General features: G+C 40.9%; 2 protein-coding genes and 1 long non-coding RNA gene across 5 annotated transcripts; 2 read left to right on the forward strand and 1 right to left on the reverse strand.

Annotated features, from left to right (window-relative positions):
• Positions 1-768: 768 nt before the first annotated feature.
• LOC145234245 (uncharacterized) lies at positions 769-3531 on the reverse strand. 3 transcript variants are annotated; one of them, XR_013861284.1, is made up of 5 exons: positions 3419-3531; positions 3213-3349; positions 1484-1590; positions 1175-1199; positions 769-961 (listed from the first exon to the last, which is right to left on the reverse strand). It is a non-coding gene; the product is annotated as an uncharacterized LOC145234245 (long non-coding RNA). The 3 variants fall into 3 exon arrangements; XR_013861283.1 differs by having other exon boundaries at positions 1020-1199; XR_013861285.1 differs by lacking the exon at positions 1484-1590 and having other exon boundaries at positions 1020-1199.
• On the forward strand, positions 2085-3123 carry LOC145209928 (uncharacterized). Its single transcript, XM_080079954.1, has 3 exons — positions 2085-2511; positions 2623-2697; positions 2773-3123. The coding sequence occupies exons 1-3, from the start codon at positions 2320-2322 to the stop codon at positions 3121-3123; spliced, it is 618 nt and encodes a 205-aa protein (XP_079936080.1). The 5' UTR covers positions 2085-2319.
• A 3294-nt stretch (positions 3532-6825) lies between the features above and the next one.
• Positions 6826-10807, forward strand: LOC145209944 (uncharacterized). Its single transcript, XM_080079955.1, has 4 exons — positions 6826-7394; positions 7495-7887; positions 8050-9116; positions 9231-10807. Exons 1-4 carry the CDS (start codon positions 6826-6828, stop codon positions 10805-10807), a joined length of 3606 nt encoding a protein of 1201 aa, XP_079936081.1.
• The last annotated feature ends 8625 nt before the right edge of the window (positions 10808-19432 follow it).

A 19432-nucleotide genomic window follows, 5' to 3' on the forward strand; every position in this document is an offset into this window, starting at 1 on the left:
TTATTGAATTTTAAGTGCTAATACCTTACCCCAACCCTAATAGCCCTAACCGTTAGCATTTTTTGAGATATACCGTTTTAAATGAAAAAAGTGCTCTTTGCGCCACCTGTCGAAAATTAAGCACTTTTGGATCAGGAGAAACGTATCGTGTTAGCAGCTCTACCATGAACCACAGTGTAACATCGTAAATCACTCAACCGTAACCTACGTCACATCTTGTATGGTGTGATTGCACCATAGATTACTTATGATAGATTGCCAGCGATTGTCTTCGTCACGGTTGAGTAACACTTTATTTTTGCATGTGTAACATGCAGACATCGTACGAAAAGAGTAAACAGTGATCAATACGTCAGGTATTTGGCAAGATTTACCACTGGAAGTAAGTAACGACCTTCTTATGGTTGACTTTGAACCAGACGACGATGAGTCTGAAATGTTTTGTACAGTCAAAATTCCGCCGAACAATTCTGTAAGAAATCTTGGCAAAAATGGAAGCCAACATTGAACTAACTTCTCACGGATATAAAGTCTTGGGAGAGTGGAATAAAAAATTTGAAAAAAATAACAACCCCAACGTTCTCTACACGGAGTGTGCGCGATGTTGCGGAAACGCACTAAGCTTTTTTAAAACTGATTTGCCCAACAGACATGCGGGCAAATTTCTTTTAGACATAAAAGTTATAAAACGTCTGGTAGATAGCGCACCGACTTAAAAAAATCTGCCAACAGTGTTCAAATATGTAATTTGAAAATAAAATACAAAAATTCATGTTTGATGTGTTTATTTATTTTGAACATTTTGGCATTGGTTCTTCACACAAATGTGTCCAGGCATTGACTGAACCATGTGTTGTATTGCCTTCCTTAATTTTTTTATAACTTTTCTTTGGTTGATGTTTTGAACAATGTAGCCAAATTGATTGACATCTGGATTTGTCATTCTTCTACACATCTCTCTCTATAAATAAAGGTCTTAAAATGTATATGCTGCTGGAAATGTATTTTTTAACACTTACGGAGTTTCCAAAAAATGCTTCCAAGCAATCCTGCGTAAAACTTCCCAAGCAAACGTATGAAATAGAATTAAGTAAGTCTTCGTCATTTCAAATAAGTTTAGAGTCGTAAATAAGTCCTTCAAAAGTAGGAAGAGCCAATATCCTCTTAAATTCACCTTTATGGTTTGTATCGACACAATCCTAAAAAGCAACAACTTTTGTAAATAGTGCAATACCTGTAGCTTCTAATAGTGGATGGAGATGGGAGGAAAACCATTTTGCTTGTACGAACATGATCATATGCAGCAGGGGACCTAAGTTCTATTGCCAATCGAATAAAGTCTGTATGATAACCATGTGCATATGGTAGAACATCTCTGTTGTGCAGCTGGTTTTAATGCATCATTTTAAGCCACTCATTTAACTTCTAAAATGACACAGCAACCTTAATATGTGTGCAAATTAATGATACAAAACACACTCACAGGTTCTGTTTGTTCATATGACTTCAGCTCTTCCCCTTCAAGATTAACTACATTAGCTTCTTGTTCACATTGAAATTGTGTGCATGCATCACATTGATTAGTTACCGCTGTTTAAATATGTATGGAAAATAATTACAAAAAATGCCATAGTTTTGCACTATGGGGCGCCGTTGTCGAATAAATTAAGTTGCCGCAAGATAGCTAAGTTGCAGCAAGATAGCTAACCTGCAACGAAACATAGCTAACTTGCAGCAAGTTAGCTAACTTGCAACGCTAAGTTGCGGCAAGATGGCTAACTTGCAACGCTAAGTTGCGGCAAGATAGCTAACTTGCGACGCTAAGTTGCCGCAACTTAGCTAACTTGCAACGCTAAGTTGCGGCAAGATAGCTAACTTGCGACGCTAAGTTGCCGCAACTTAGCTAACTTGCGACGCTAAGTTGCGGCAGGATAGCTAACTTGCGACGCTAAGTTGCGGCAAGATAGCTTTCTTGCGTCGCAAGTTACCCGGTGCATTGTGGGACATCTCCATACATTTAGATATGAATTTCCCACAATGCACCGGGTAACTTGCGACGCTAAGTTGCCGCAACTTAGCTAACTTGCGACGCTAAGTTGCCGCAACTTAGCTAACTTGCAACACTAAGTTGCGGCAAGATAGCTATCTTGCGTCGCAAGTTACCCGGTGCATTGTGGGAAACTGAAACTGGTTCCAGCAACGTGGTTGTAATACCCGCGAAATATGATGTTTAATCCTTTTGCTCATTCATATCGTTTCATTGCACTTGAGTGCGTATGTATTCTGCTATAAATACATAATAATAGCGGTTTGGATTGTATGATGGAATCCAACGATAAATACGTGCAATTAGACTTGCAAGAAGTTGTAAATCAGTTGACTTCAGTTGTTACTACACTATCAAGGCAACAAACCGGACGCGTTAGTGCTAATACTTGTAGAACTCTTACTGGACAATCAACTTCCAGGAGTGGACAGGTGCATCACCAGGGGACAAGGCAGACAAATAATGTATGTAAAATCACATGCTATAGATTGCTAAGCATGTTTGTATCTGTTTATACCTGGGGTTCCTGCGCCAAAATGCTTTTGCTTTATATGATATTTGTGATGTATTGGCAGAATCCAACTTTTGATAATGACAAAAATGAACCAAGTCATTCCACTCTAACCGATAGTGATGATGAATTTCAACCTGTAAGCTTGCATGTTTACATTTGTATTTGGATACATGTAAAAAATATTATACATGGTTTTTGCCTGTTTCGATAGGAGCGAAAGAAAGTTTTCCGTCCATTTAATTCATACACAGGAAAAAGATACACACCAACTGCAATCAAAGGAGGTCGTAAACTATCTCTTAAAAATAAACAAAAACAACGGTACTGTTCAAGGACTGTGGTGTGCATACCACTTCAAGAGTTTTCCCAAACAATACAAATAATGAATGGTGAATGGTTTATGGCTATACCAAGATGCCAAAACAAATTAAAAACAATGGGTTTGCACCATGTTTTGCAAATTAACAATGCATGGAACATGACTGAAATGAAAACAGCAATCATCAACGCTTTTGGAGAATGCTTTTTGCAAGTTTTTTGTTTGTTTTCAAAACGGCCTTAAGGCGCCGTTGTCGAAAAAATTAAGTTGCGGCAACTTAATTTTTTCGACAACGGCGCCCCATATTGCACAATGGTACAAATTTATTATACCTGAAACTTTACAATTGGGGGATTGAACAATGGTGGTTTCCACAAGTTTGTCACAATTCCAATAAATTAGCAGATGCAGGTTTGTGTTGAAACTAGTTTGTGCAACTCCAAGGAAAGATTTAGATTCTCTAATTTGCCTAAAACAATGTAACATTGAAATTGTATTACTTTCTGTATTAAAATAATAAGACCAACATTTTACACACCCAAAGTAGTGCACAATGATTCATGCATACTATGAACATCCAGTCTTTTAACATCAACTTTCCAACCTGACATTGAAACTTCTGTAATATTTGCTGACTTTTCTGTAATATTTGCTGACCTTTTGCACATGAATATATTTACACCACTGAGAGAATCATTTCACTGCAATGTGTAAAAACCTTATAGCTGGAACTAAGTTGCCATTTTTGAGGTCTGCAGTCAGCTGCTCCCTACTCCTATAAAATACACTTGTCTGCAAATCAGTAAAATGTGTCATGCATATTTTACTGAACATTGATAAAAAAGAAACAAGATATACCATGGAAAGCACCAGACAATTTCGCAGCTGTCTTTTCCAAGTCCTGCAAACACTTGTACAACCTCTTTTCAAGTAACTTATTTTTGACTGTTGCTTTTCTTTTGTTTGCTATGGTTTGTACAAACTGCTTGTTTTTGGAAGGTTTTTGCATGGCAAAGCTCCCAGTTTCAAACTTTTTCTGCTACCTCTTTGTACCACATCATCTTCATTAAAATGAAGTTCACATATAGCAGCACTGAAATTGGAAAATGTACATTATGCAAGCACAGTCATACATGACAAAACAACTATAACTTGCGATTTAGGAATATCGCATGGACAACAAAAAACGTTTAAGCTGCCCTCAAAGTGCCCCTCTTTCGCAGTTTTCGCTAATTCTGGCCTTCTGATGGTAAAAAGCGTTTTCCTTTCATTTTTTCGAAGAGACTGATTGCATTTTGGTACAGCGGGGTGCCATTTCAATCAAGAAACTGCAATGCGACAAACGAGCGATTCAGCACAACGTAAAGGCTTATTCAACCATGACCGACGTGACGTAACAATTGGTTGGCGTTCTATGTTTAGTATTCTATGATTGCACCACAATGCCAGAATCCCCTATGACGTAACAATATCATTGTAGTTTATTTCTCTATGCTGTGCTTTTGGCCATTTAGTATTGAGTTTAGTTTGAACCACGTGTAGTTCGTTAGTTGCTGACTTGAATTTGCAGCCGTTAGATAAAGTAATGAAAGTGACTAATTATAATTTGTTTGTCATTAATAGATGGTAGTGCTTTATAAACTTAAAAACTCTGACGAAAAGGAATAATGTTGCCTTTGCAAGGTAAGCTTGATTTGCATTTTAGTTGCCCGACTTGCCGTACATTTCAATTATCGTTTTTCATGTGTGTAGAATGCTTTCTGACGATTTCAAGATATTTGATAGGCTACCCTGGTCCAAAACTCTGGTAAGCTTTATTTCTGCCGGCATAAAATTAATTTCTGTTTCCCATTTTTGAGTGAATGTTCTCTTTGCAGAAAACCGTGATCGTGATCGTGTCGTGTCTACCGTGAACGTGACGTGATTACCGTGTCGTGTTGAACCGTGTTGACGTGTAAAATAAATTCACGCGTTTCCAGAAATTGGACTTCTCTAGTGTGACGCCAGCGCGGTACCAGGCGCGCAAATTCCTGACGTTACATTAAAGTTTTCAGAGTTTGCTGAAAATAAAGTTTTCAGAGTTTGCTGAAAATAAAGTTTTCAGAGTTTTCTGAAAATAAAGATTCCAGAGTTATCTATAAAGTGAATTTCGCCACGATGGCTGAAGATTTGGAAAAGACACCGTCTCCGATGGAATCGCCGGTGCCTACACGTTTGAGACCATTTGCTGCACAACCGGTCCCAATCTACGCCGATGTGCAGATAAATTGAATAGCTGGTATGTTGTGGCTGAAACTGGCATTCTAAATAAAGAGCACTCCACGTTGCGAGTGGCTCAAAAACAAATTGACGAAAACTACACGATACTTCACAGTATGTACGATGCATTTATTAATTCATGTAACGACCCAGAGAAACTTGCTGCTTCCAAAGAAGATTTAAAATCTCTTGAACACAGCAAACTTGAATTCGAAAATAGAGTATCAGAGCTACCGCCTTCCAAAATGCCTGACTCACTGCCAGAACTTGTGCTAAGTCCGCAGTTCAGGGCCCCTACTGTTGTCTCTAATAGGACATCACGGTCTGGCCGCTCACGTATATCTAGCGCGAGCACATTCGCTTCTGCGAGAAGTCGCCGAGAGGCTAAGGTAGAGCCGGAGCTGGCATTACTTCGCCTCAAACAAGTCGATGAGGAAAACGAGCTTGCCAAGCGCGAAGCTCTAGGAATTGAAGAGCAGCGACAAATTGCGCTGGAAAGGAAGGAAAAACAGAGAATAGCAGAGCTAGAACAGATTGCACTACGAGCGGAAAGGCGCAAACTACAGGCAAAATACGAGTTTCAGGCTGCCGACGCTAGAGCTAGAATCCTAAATGAAGACGACGATGGTTTATCACAAATGGACAAAAGGTCCAACGACGATCAGGCTCCAGACGTAGTGACGGTTTTTCCGGATGATGCCTCCAATGACGGTCTCATGACGTCCTCTTCTGCTAGGAACTGTACGTTTCCTATCCGAGATAGAGAAGAACCACAGGAAAGAATGCGTCCTAATGTACGTGTTCCTGTGACTAAAACCCATTCAGTTGTTAAAGTGAACGAAGAAAACCCAGCTGTGCTTCCATGCATAGTGAAGGCAGTTGGAGAGGGCATGAGTATGCCGAAGCCCGATCACATGACGTTCTCGGGCAATCCTACAGATTATTGGATGTTTGTACGCTACTTTGAATCAAATCTCGAATGCAAAACACGAAGCGATGATATACGACTAACACTGCTTATAAACCAGTGCAAAGGAAAAGCGAGGTCTTTAATTGCACATTGCTCTGTTCTAGATACGGAAGAAGGTTATACCAAGGCAAGAAGCATTCTTTATGGGAACTTCGGTAAGCCCTGCATAGTTGCTAGAGGTTTTGTTGAAGAGTTAACTTAGGGTCCGAACTTAAAACCGGACGATGCTACTGGTATGCGCACTTATGCGCAGACTATGAGGAAATGTCTGCTGGTACTTCGCCACCTAGGGAATTTTGCTGATCTTAACACAGTTGACCGTTTAGTGGCTCTTGCCAATAGGCTCCCGTACGAGTCGCAAAAGCTTTGGCGCCGCCGAGTCGCGCAGACTGTAAGGAAAACTGGAAGAGAAGCGGATTTTGCCGATCTCGTTGAGTTCGTCGAAGAAGAGTCTGCCGTTGTAAATAATTTACCTGGTCAATTGTGTGTTTTCCGTGTCACCAATAAGCTGCCCGTGTTGTAAACGAAATCACGTGTTGGAAAGATGTGAAGTGTTCGGCAGAAAGTCCACGGTGCAGAGAAGAGAGTTTTGAAGAGATAAGTTTATGTGCTTTAACTGTTTTGGTTATCGACATACGCCAAGGGTGTGTACCCAGCCCAGTGCCTGTACTGTGAGAGGTTGCAACCTTTCACACCACACGTTGCTACATGAAAATATGCAAAATTCCGTGCGTTCCCGGACATACGCACATGCTCCTGAGAGATACAACGGAGCTCCGCGCAGCGAACCTCCTAATGGACAGACATCAAGTTCTACAGCCAGGTGCAACGCGATAAAGAACTGTCATTCATCGTACTTTTCTGTTATTCCAGTAAAAATTCGGTCGAACGGTCAGGAGATCATAACGTACGCGTTCCTCGACCAAGGGTCTGACACAAGCTTCTATGACAAAAGGTTGGCAGATCTGCTTCCAATAAGTGGAAGACCAAAACAAGTTACGATGTCCAGCGTCGGAAGAAGACCGGCGAACTATAGCGGAATAAGCGCAAGTTTTAGCGTTTTGTCACTAGATGAAAATGAAGAGATTAGTGTCGACAACGCTCTGTCCATCGACACCATACCGGTTGAGCCAAATCCGACGCCAACGAAGTCAGAGGTGAACAGGTTTCCACACCTCCAGGGTTTGGAATTTCCTGAGTTGGACGAAGGAGAGGTGCTTCTACTTATCGGCACTGACGTCCCATATGCACATAGAGTACTGGAAATGAGAACAGGGGAACGCATGCAAGCAACCCTTTGCTGCGAGAACCCCGCTTGGATGGTCGCTTGTTGGCCCATCCGTCTGCTATCCTGCTGTTGATAATATTTCGGTAAACTTCTTTAGAAGCAAAGAGACCCAGGAACTAAGCGGTGATTGTTGGATGGACGAATTTATGCAAGACCCGAACGACTTGCCCTTTCCTACGTCAGTTGAAGATCGAAAGGTGCTACGCATGATGAAGAGCTCAGTGAAACACACGGACGGACATTTTTGTTTGCCTCTTCCGTGGCGAAGTGATGTTACCTTACCGCAAGACGGCCGTCACATGACTGAGCGACGGCTCTGGTCGCTGAAGAAACGCTTTTCGCGCGATGTCTCTCTTAAAGACAAGTGCAAGACTACATTGATGAGGGATACGCAGAAGAAGTTACAAATGAAGAAGCCGAGGACGCTTCAGGCAAAACTCAATGGTATTTGCCGCATCATCCAGTTTGCCACCCGCGCAAACCCGAAAAGGTACGCATCGTTTTTGATTGCGCAGCGCAGCACAGAGGATTGTCTCTTAACGACGCATTGCTGCAAGGTCCCGATTTGGTTAATAGTTTAATCGGTGTCTTGGAACGATTTCGTATGAACAGTATTGCTCTGGTAGCGGACGTGGAAGCAATGTTCCATCAGGACGCCCACCGTTCATCGTATGCTCGTGCACATTTTTGGGGCTACGTCATCGCCCAGCTGCGCCACATTCTGCTTGCGTGAAACCGCGGAGCAGTTTGAAAAAATGTTTGATAAAGATGTTGGGGACATCGTCCGCAATGATTTTTACGTAGACGATTGTTTGACGTCAGCCGAAACAGTCGAGCGCGCCACCGAGTTGGTGACGCAACTACGTGCCTTGCTGAAGAAGAGAGGATTTCGCCTGACCAAATGGCTATCTAACAACCAATGCGCCTTGGATCAAATCCCAGAGGCGGAAAGAGCAAAATCGCTGACCGATGTAAACTTGGACGCTTCCGTAAAAGAGCGCGTTCTAGGTGTATACTGGCGGGTACAGAGTGACGAATTTGGTTTCAGCATAACTGACACGATGCAAGGCAAGAAATATACCCGACGTAATATTTTATGTGCTGTTAACACGCTTTATGACCCTTTGGGTTTTGCCGCACCTGTAACTTTGATTGCTAAGGTGTTACAACTAGAAATACTCCGACAGAAGCTGGGGTGGGTTGACGAGCCGCCCAAAGAAGACATTGACGGATGGCGACGCTGGCTTTCTCAATTGCCGGAGCTCGAGAAGTTAACACTTCCCCGCTGCTTTAAGCCTCCTACTTTCGGCTCAGTGGCGAAGTGCGAGATGCACCATTTTTCGGATGCTTCAACTCAAAGCTATGGAATTGTGTCCTACCTTCGTCTGGAAGATGTTGATGGACAAGTCCACTGCTCGTTTCTATTTGGCAAATCGAAGGTGACACCCCCGAAAACTGAAAGCATTCCGAGGCTTGAACTTGCTGCTGCTGTCTTAGCTGTAAAAGCGGACAAATGGCTTCGACGCCAACTAAAATTTGATAACTGCGAGTCCGTGTTTTGGATAGACTCGTGTGCCGTCCGACAAAGTATTTACAACCAAAGTAAACGCTTTGGTACGTTTGTTGCCAACATGTTGGCCGAAATTCATCGACAGACAAGTCCTGATCAATGGAGGCACGTAAATTCCCAGCTAAGCCCCGCCGATGATGCTTCGCGAGGTTTGTCCGTGCACAAGCTAATCCGCTCTCGATGGCTGACTGGTCCAAAGTTTCTTTGGCAAACTAAAGATCGATGGCCAACCCCGCCGGAGTTGAAGACTTAGCTTCCTCCAGAGTTCCAGCCAGCTGAGCGGAAGAGGATTGTTGTAAACGTTTCTGCACAGTCAGGGTCAACCGATCGTTTGCTGAATCGATATTCATCTCTTCATAACCTGAAGACAACGGTCGCATGGCTGCTGCGTTTTAAGTCGTTCCTGCGCTCAAAGATTTCTGTGCCCACCGGCAAGCTGAGCGTGGATGAGCTGAAGGATGCGGAGTTAGAGATAACAAAGTATGTGCAACGCCAGTGTTTCGCTCCTGTTATCGACGTTTTGTCCAGCGATGGGCAATCCGATAGGGAGCTGCAAAGGAAAATGAAGAAATCGCGACACGCTAATTCGCTGGCGAAACTTAGCCCCCAGGTTTTTAATGGTCTACTTCGAATTGGGGGGAGATTGGAAAAAGCGCCCATTGCCTTTGACGCAAAACACCCGATTATACGGCCATATGATCACAACCTAACAAGAATGATTATTCAGACCCATCATCACGAAGTTGGCCATTGTGGAACTGCTCATACCTGGACGTCATTGCGCCAGCGCCTCTGGATTATTAAGGGAGGCGCCGCTGTCAGGAAGGAACTTAGCAATTGCAAGCTGTGTCGCAAGAGAATCGTACGACGAGGACAACAGCAAATGGCAGAACTGCCATTCGCCCGATTGAAGCCTGATGAGCCACCGTTTACTTACGTTGGCATTGACTACTTCGGTCCATTCATGGTGAAGCGAGGAAGAAGTGAAACGCAAAGATATGGGTGCATATTCACCTGCTTGACTATGCGAGCTGTACACATCGAGGTGGCACCTGATTTATCCACTGATGCATTTATCAATGCCCTGCGTCGATTCATAGGAAGAAGAGGCCGACCGAAGGAGATGTACAGCGATAATGGCACGAACTTCGTTGGTGCTGAAAGAGTTTTGCGTGAAGCCCTACAAGGTCTCCAGCAGTCCCGACTAGAGTCGTACTTCAAACGACAAGACATCAAGTGGAAATTTAATTGTCCCGCTGCTTCCCACATGGGAGGTTCGTGGAAGAGGATGATAAGATCTATTCGTCAAATTCTGAATGCGATGCTAACAAGAAACCAAACGATCGGTGCGGACATGTTGCAAACTTTGATGATCGAAGTGGAAAGCATTTTAAATTCCAGACCGTTGACACCGATCAGCTTCACTTCTACTGAAGATGAGCCACTGACGCCCAACCATTTGTTGTTGGGGCGTGCTTCTGACAGTGTACCAGTGGGACTTATCAATCCAAAGGACTGCTATAGCCGAAGACGATGGAAACAAATTCAACTTCTCGCCGATGATTTCTGGAGGAGATGGTCTCGGGAATATTTGCCCACAATTGCCTTACGCCAAAAGTGGCCCGACCGACAACGCAATTTCCAACCGGGAGATGTGGTGATGATCGTTGATGAGACTCAGCCTCGACGTCGATGGGAGATTGGACGCGTTCTGCACGCGTTTCCGGACAAACACGGTGTTGTCCGCCAAGTCAACGTTAAAACGCAATCTGGTTCCACGTACAGACGGCCGATTGCAAAATTGTGCTTGCTCTGCGAGGCAAGCACCAAATGCCAATAAGTGCATCCGACGCATTCAGGCCACGCAGTCGTCGAACTGGCCCAGAATTGCGGTGCACAAGATCCTGGTGCTGATGAACGAAGAAATATCATGGACGCTATGCTGTTTGCTGCATTACACATGCCGCACTCTGAAATTCGCCAGGTTGGAGCTTTGCTCACCAACGGCGTTTCGCGACGCGACTGTTTAGCTTTCGTGTGTGTTTGCGTTGTTTCGTGATTCGATGTTTTCTTGGTTTGTTTGTAAATGTGTTTGAAGTGTAAGCACACATTTAGAGGGGAGAATGTAACATCGTAAATCACTCAACCGTAACCTACGTCACATCTTGTATGGTGTGATTGCACCACAATGCCAGAATCCCTTATGACGTAACAATATCATTGTAGATTATTTCTCCATGCTGTGCTTTTGGCCATTTAGTATTGAGTTTAGTTTGACCCACGTGTAGTTCGTTAGTTGCTGACTTGAATTTGCAGCCGTTAGATAAAGTAATGAAAGTGACTAAATATAATTTGTTTGTCATTAATGGATGGTAGTGCTTTATAAACTTAAAAACTCTGACGAAAAGGAATAATGTTGCCTTTGCAAGGTAAGCTTGATTTGCATTTTAGTTGCCCGACTTGCCGTACATTTCAATTATCGTTTTTTATGTGTGTAGAATGCTTTCTGACGATTTCAAGATATTTGTATCTTTGATAGGCTACCCTGGTCCAAAACTCTGGTAAGCTTTATTTCTGCCGGCATAAAATTAATTTCTGTTTCCCATTTTTGAGTGAATGTTCTCTTTGCAGAAAACCGTGATCGTGATCGTGTCGTGTCTACCGTGAACGTGACGTGATTACCGTGTCGTGTTGAACCGTGTTGACGTGTAAAATAAATTCACGCGTTTCCAGAAATTGGACTTCTCTAGTGTGACGCCAGCGCTGTACCAGGCGCGCAAATTCCTGACGTTACACACAGGTCTGCCAGGTGGTAAACATACTAAAAGTGTGCAAGTTAACTGCATGCCACGTGCTGCGTTACGGTCAGGTTATTAAGGTTTTTTGTATCTAATGACATCGTTCAGTTAAAAAAAATTCAATGTCAAGCGAAAACAAATCAATTTAACTTTTTTCGTGTTTATTGTGGGGGTGAAAACTTTGACAAGTTAGAAGTCATCCACCGTTTTATTTAGACATATATATTTAACCCAAGTAATAGGCATCTTATTGTTGGGGTTTCATGTTTATATGCTTTGTTATGACATGATTACGGACCACGCTTTACCTTTAAATCCATTATTGCTGCGCATGTACATTAAAAGTGCAAAGAAAAAAAGTACACAATATTTTGTTTGACAACCCCCGATTTAAGTGACAGCGATGTTCTCTGGTACCATTGCCAACACTGCGCTGACGACAGTAATAAGAAATCCACTTGATAAAACAAAAACATATTGTCTGAAACGCATCTGGAAACCATATCATGTGTAATGTCGAGAATTTGCGCGCCACAACATGTGATGTGACGTAGGTAATAGGTCGAGTGAGTTACGGCGGCGAAACAAGTTTAAAGCAAACTCCAGCTATCAGATACCTGCGTATTAGCAAAATACGCACTAACATGGTAACGTGTGCAAAGAGTGTTTTTTTATAATGCAATGGTGTATGCCTCGCGTTTTGTAATAAACTTTATCTCCAAATAACTAGTTATTGCGCAAACTCGATGCATGTATGTACAATTAAGTGTCACGAATAATTTCTGTACGTGACAAAAATGGACAGAAATACATTTGCTTGGTTTTCCAATTGCACTGCAGTGCATTTTGTCATTGCAACATGCTAGTTGTTTCATACGAGTCATTTTTTTGAATCGCAAAAGTGGTGACAAGAGTTCCAGAAACAATTTTTGCAGCTGTTTTAAGAAACGATCATTACCCTGCCGGAAACACACCTAAAATAGTATGTCTTTAAGCATGATTTGTCTGATGCTTACACTGCTGCTTATAAGTCAAAGTGTATCTCAAGACTTGTCATCAACTGGTTGCAAGGGAAGTACAATTATTCAGTATTTCGGGAGTGATCAGCAATTGACTCAACATCAGTTGCATCCAGTTAGTCCATCAGGTCGCGGAGCACCTGGAGCACCCGGAAAAAGAGGACCCGCTGGCCAAGTGGGACTAATTGGTCCAAAGATAAATACTTTTTAGGGAGAAAGCTGTACAGTGTTTGTTATTGTTTTTACGGAACCTTTGCAACGGCAGCGTTGTCTTTTAGTTAAAAACACGAATCTTGTAAGTTTAAGTAACGGTAGCCTATATTTAAGATAATATTGTAACGCAAGTGGCATTTTGCTTTTATTGTGACTTGGACACGAGTCCATATTTTTAATTAGAGTTTAGAAACACATTTTGCGAAGTACAATTATTTCTAATCAGAATATTTAGCCTTGTTCGTTTTCTTGATTTAGATGTACCTTTATGGTGATTTTGTGGGATTAAAAACGACAGGGTTTGTTCATAGTACGTTTTAGCACATACTTAACCACCGTCACTGTATGAAAAGGATAAAAATCATGTTTAGAGAATGCCAACCTTTCACTTCATGACGGTGACAAAGGTTAATTGTAGCTCGTGTGTAAAGGCGTGATTAGAACTGAATACGGACCTTAAATTGGAAACCTGGTCCGACTAAGCACTTTAATTGCTAACAACGCCACAAATTTGTACGTAGCGTGTCAAACTACACACTGCAAAATGTTATTGGAAGCATGCGTGTCTTGTAGATACTCTAATGGCTGACGTTTCCACTTCCAAAACATTTCAAGCTTTGAAAAAAGTATTTTTGTATGTGGTTTTGATTTGAAACCATTGATTAATTATGAGATACATTCACAAACGTATACAAAATTTTGCCACCGACAATAAAGTTTTTATCATATTTTTGAATAGGGTGAACTAGGCAGCAAGGGCCAAAAAGGAGAACCTGCGTCTGTTTCTACAATCAGGGAATTAAAAAAGACAATTTCCCGTTTGGAACGCTCTGGTATTTAGGATTGCTAGCATTTTGCTGTTTTGTGTATCAGTTACAGGCCCACAAAGTTTAATTTTTTGTCTTGTTTAGTAAATGCTGTGTCCACCAATTGCAATGAAGCTGCATTGTCGTCAGGATATTATCTTATTTCACCTCTGGGGCTTCAGGGAATCCACTTCTACGTTTACTGCAAGGGTAAAAACATCAAAAAAAGTTAAAAAAATATTAAATACCTTCAAATAAACCGGAAATAAACCCAGCTAAATATTTAAAAATTTGCGTGAACTATTGTGTCACTGGTTGATACCACTTTAATGCAGGTAAGCTAACTTCCTAACTGAGCTACAAAAGCTTATTGGTGAACCCGCCGAAAGTCGAATGACATGAGCTTTTAACGAATGGCGTAAACGGCAATTAAGTTTTAATCAAGTAATTGATAAACATTTTTTTTCTGAAGTTTTTAAAAATCTACTTTCCATTCATGTTTTATCTGCTGTCGGTTTAACAAAATCATAGATTTATGAGCCAGCTGTGATTTCCAGCCGCCTTTCTCTTTTTAACACAAATTCACTGTTGTGCACTTAAACCAGGGGTGGGCAAACTTTTCAGTGCAAGGGCCGCATTCAAAAGTTCTTAATCTTATCGGGCCGCATAGTATTTCACCAACGGCCGCCAATTGCTTGCTTGTTTTTGTTTTAAAATAACTGGTGCAAAGAATTTGATTTGCATCATATATTTATACCATTTAAAGCCACCTAAAATGCTCAGATTAATAATTTCTAACTTGGTGCATAAGTTTAGCTAAACGATGCTCACTGTTTATGATGTCATAATGTGTATTGTGACGATTGCGGTGCCTGTTTTTTCGCATTGTTTGCGCACAATAAGCGGATGAAAAGCCTGACGCATATAGTTACTAGGCACAAACTTGTCTCCGAGGCCGCAGGTTGTGCACGCCTGATCTAGCTCAAAATATTGACATAGCATATTTTCAGCTATGTGCAAATAAGTTTGTTGTCACTTGATTGGACAAACATGGGTTGAAATTGAAACGCTACATTTGTAATTGTTTCAAACTAAACTAGCATTTAAACAACCACGTTTTTGGTTAATAAATTCCTTGCGCCAACATTAAACAAGGCGAGCCGCTTTTAGCATCCATCTTTAGGTCTTGTGCGGGTCTGTGTTAACGATTCTGAAGCCGTTTTTTTTGTCCGTTTGCAACTGCAACGACCTAAACTTGATCCAAAGTGACCAAAGTTTTGGCGTCAAAAGTGCAAATTCGGCTGTATTTGAAAACGTGAATCGCTTTTACTTTTATCGAACGAAGAAAAAAAGACCCTGACAAAAAAGGGTACTGATTTTATTTAAAGGATAAATCAGGGGTTCTTAAACAGGGCTGCACGCACCCCCAAGGGATGCGAGAACTGTTCCTAGGGAGTGCGGGGGTGCTACATCATCAAAGTTGGTTAGGTCTATTCTATATAAATACAAAAACCCAGGGGGTGCGAAAATTGGTTGGTTATTTGAAATGAGTGCAGCAAGGAAAAAAGGTTAAGAACCACTGGTATAAACTATAGTCCGGAATTTCCCAGACATATCTGGAATTTCTGTGAAAAATCTATGCCCGACAATAAAGTTATAATTAACCAAGTTTGAAAATTAAACAATTCATACCATTTTAAAGCACCTACATTTTGAAAACAAATCAAGCACTCGTGATCACAAGGTTCACTAAGAGGTTATTTTGTAACCTTTTTCACACGGTAACAGCAGCCTTGTGTTTCTTGCTAAAACACAGGTATCAGGTCGACACAAATGCTTGTGACATGTTAGTCGGCGGATGTATATCAGACAAGGTACGTTATGTTTAAATCGAAAATCGAATGAAATAAATTTCTTCTCAGTGTCATTAGCGCAGCATAGAGAGTGGTAACAGTGTACCCTCCCATTTACTTCGAAAATTGTCCAACAAAATGTCGTGGACTTTTTTCTTGGCTTTTTTGATCTGTATGAGAACCAGTCATGGATTCGAAGGTAAAACGGATATATTTTTTAAAACTATATAAATATTTGTGCTTTTGCAAAAAGATTTTGGCATAATTCGATGACTAAATTTTGTAAGCATTGGTGACGCAACATTTACTTTTATTTTTTATTATTTTACTCACTGTTGACTTAGTGGGCGCCTTATTAAGTCGTGTGTGCAATTTAAAGCAGGACTGGTGATTGATAACAATTTCTCGAAATATATATATTTTTTTGGTTGCAGTGACGTGCGAAACCGAGTTTTCTGAATTGAAACATTCCATCACAAAACTTCTGTGCCCTGATAACTGCTGGAGGCAACATTCAACTTTGTGTGGTGACCGTGTTTACTCCAGGGGTCCGGTGTGTCTAGCTGCTATGCAGGACCAATGGATTGACGGTAGGTGACATCGTTCGTTTAGCTTTTACCCTGCCTTTTAAGTATTCTACCATGGCTGTCCTAAAAAGGAAATACGGATACCTCTTTTATCCATACAACTAAATTATTGTGTAAACTAATAGCTTGTTGTTTTTGAGTTTCTCCTCATGTTGATATGTGGTTTTGAGCGGGTCCAACTTTTAGACTTAAAACTGGCCTGATTCCAAAAATATAAGCCCGAAACCTACCAAACTCAAACATTTAACAAATTCTAACTATTCCCATACTCCCGTGATTCCCGCTTAAACCAAACTAAGTATTATGACAAAACATGCATTGTTGAGATGTAAAAAGCAACAAATCTGCCATTTTTTGCATAGTTTGTAATCAGGCATAGTTTGAAATTAGAAATTTTTGCTAAGTTGAAAATCATGCATCTAAACGTTGTTTTCAAAAAACTCCTAGGCCCATACCCGAAACGGTGGTTGTCGGTGGCGCGGGTTACAACTCGGACACAAAGACACACAAACAAATAGCATAACTAAGTGGACGTTCTTGTCCTTTTATTCCTCACTTTGTAGGTGGTGGTGGACCAGTGGTTGTTTTTCGAAATCCAAATAGCAATCGCAATCATTACAGTGGAGGAAATCGAAATGCAGTGACGAGTAATTCATGTTCTGCCTCTGGAAGCTCCTACTCCTTTGAAAGTAAGTGATAAAATCCAAACATCCGTAACGTTAAATTTGGCTAACAAGTTTTGAAATTGCCTTTGACAAAAATGTTGCGTTCTTCAAACACAGAACCCTAATACGAATCCCGATCAGTGTTTTAGCGTTGTAATATGGGTTACTGAGATTGGCCCACAATGCGGGAGAAAAGGTGACGGAACCAATATTATCATAAAATTATTGAACACATCGGTATGTGGTGTTTCTATTTATAATAATGTCGGCAGTCAATGGTCCAGAGGTGTAGGCATAAGCCACACCCTTCTTGCGTAGATCATGTGAACAATTTCTGTCATATAACAACGATTTTCGACTTTTTGTCGAGTAATTAAGTAATAACTTAACACACACAAAATCTTAGGGAAAAAAGGTGCTTGGTTTTAACGCAAACATAACTTGTTTAGTGACATGCTCGACTCGGGGTGACTCGGCATCATCAGTCACTAGTGTATGGTGTCCAGCTGCTTGCGGAAATGAACCGGTCTACGGGTCGGTAATGTACAGTGTCAAGTCATCGGTATGTAGAGCTGCAATACATGCTGGAAAAATTTCAGGTAAGAGAATCAAGCTATCGCAAAACCATCTGCTGCGGTTTTGGATGTCGAAAAACTTTAGGGCTTTGGTATCAACGCTTGATTCGCCCAACGCACGAAGCAAAAATTTTCTTCGTAATAGTAGGCTGCTTTAGAATTTGTTGCAAAGCATGTTTTCTGTAAAACAACACTGCGCATAACGCTTGTGCTTAACACTGTCATGTGTAAAACTCCTACCAAAAACGTTGTAACGTCAACAATTAGACCTGATCTTGATTTACGTAAACCTAAAAAAGAGTCTCAAAGCCAAATTAAACCCTTCTCAAACCCGGCTTCAGTTTGAATAAAACAGTTGATTTGTTTTTGACTTTACGCCAGGCAACATTTGTGTTTTTGGTCAAACTAACTTTCGGGTTATAAAGTGGCATTTCCTCCTAATCTTTTGTCATGCACTGCCGAGTGCTTCCGCTGAAAATAATTATGGCAAAAACAGTGGTTTGTTTTCGCATTAATTTGGTTAATCATAAGACCTACTTTATTATCAGTATTTGGGGGTGTTTGACCTTCTTAAATTGACCTAACAACATGTGTGTCATTTTTGTTCCTTTCAGAAGGAGGAGGATTCGTCAGATTCTTTGCAGCTAAAAGTCAACATGTTTTTATCGGTTCGTTATCAAATGGAATTGTAAGCAATTCTTCTGAAGAGATTGGTTCTGCGTTTAGCTTTACAAGTAAGATATGAATACTAACACAGCCGTGTTAAATGGGAACAAGCCCCTAGCAAACTTTTTAGCATATTTTCTCAATTTTATAGAAGAGTCGTGTTTGATGGCGTCTGGAGACAAAAGACCAGGCCTGTAATTAGTAAACTCTGTTCCAAAGTGAAAGTTAAATCGGCAAAACATTAACACTCTGTTTGAAAATTAATTTTTAAAGCCCAACCAAACAATACCATTCTCATTTGACACATCAAGCGGGTTTAAACGCTGGTCGCTTTTTGTACAAAACCCGATTCTATTCTGTTTGTACGTGGTTTAAGAGCAGTGGTTCTCAAACCTTTTTATTGTCGGGGCCAAATGATATTTTTTAAGTGTGTAGGGAGCCGCAAAAAAAACACGAAACCTTGAGAAAATCACTAAAGAAGATGACTTTGAAAGCTAAAATAGCAATGTTTGGTGGATTTCTGAGGTCTGGTGCGAGCCGCAAAATAAGTAGTTGGGAGCCGCATGCGGCCCCGAAAACCGAGTTTGAGAACCACTGTTTAAGAGCAAGTTCCAACCATTTTAAAAGATGCCTAAAATCTAACGTTGTATGCCGTTGCTCGTTTACCAGCCGTAACATTGCATTGTTTGAATTTTGCAGATAAAGACGAATGTGAAGGTAATCCATGCATGCATGGCGGCACTTGTGTGAACGGACTAGAGGAGCATTTTTGCCTGTGCAGGCCACTTTATACAGGAAAAAAATGCGAAATAGGTGTGTTAAACAAATCGTGTTGGTAAAACTGGCGTACGATTGTAAAATTGCAAAACATTTGGTGCCTTTTTAGGTTAAAACTATGTGATAAATAATTCTAAACCGTACGCATTCATTTAGGTGGCAATATATTCAAATTAAACTAAAATTAACTTAATCACTAGCTTAAACCCAAGTCGAAATAACCTTTTCGCTAACTTATCATAAAAGTTATGGTTCTAAGCGAATCAAAACGAATATCAGTTGCGATCATCTCCCATCTCAGGCCCTAATGATTTGAATCCATAATAAGACGGAATGAACAAAAAGTTTAATTATTGTAATACTATGATCCCTGCCAAAAAAATTTTTTTTTGTGTAACATATTTTTAAGCAGTTAGAATGACGTCGATTGGGCACGACAGCGAATATGAAATTGAGGCAGGTAACTGCGAACCAGCAAGATGTTACAAAAGAATCGTAACATACAA

Source organism: Phallusia mammillata, chromosome 1 (assembly GCF_965637545.1).
Source record: "Phallusia mammillata chromosome 1, kaPhaMamm4.hap1.1, whole genome shotgun sequence".
NCBI lineage: Eukaryota > Metazoa > Chordata > Ascidiacea > Phlebobranchia > Ascidiidae > Phallusia > Phallusia mammillata.

Bases quoted from the DNA above. Each gene is read 5' to 3' on its own strand.
- LOC145209928 (XM_080079954.1), top strand. From the start codon at position 2,320: ATGATGGAATCCAACGATAAATACGTGCAATTAGACTTGCAAGAAGTT. The intron at 2,512-2,622 runs GTATGTAAAATC...ATGTATTGGCAG, and splicing joins GGACAAGGCAGACAAATAAT to AATCCAACTTTTGATAATGA. The intron at 2,698-2,772 runs GTAAGCTTGCAT...CTGTTTCGATAG, and splicing joins GTGATGATGAATTTCAACCT to GAGCGAAAGAAAGTTTTCCG.
- LOC145209944 (XM_080079955.1), top strand. From the start codon at position 6,826: ATGCAAAATTCCGTGCGTTCCCGGACATACGCACATGCTCCTGAGAGA. The intron at 7,395-7,494 runs GCAAGCAACCCT...AAACTTCTTTAG, and splicing joins ATGAGAACAGGGGAACGCAT to AAGCAAAGAGACCCAGGAAC. The intron at 7,888-8,049 runs GTACGCATCGTT...ATGTTCCATCAG, and splicing joins ACCCGCGCAAACCCGAAAAG to GACGCCCACCGTTCATCGTA.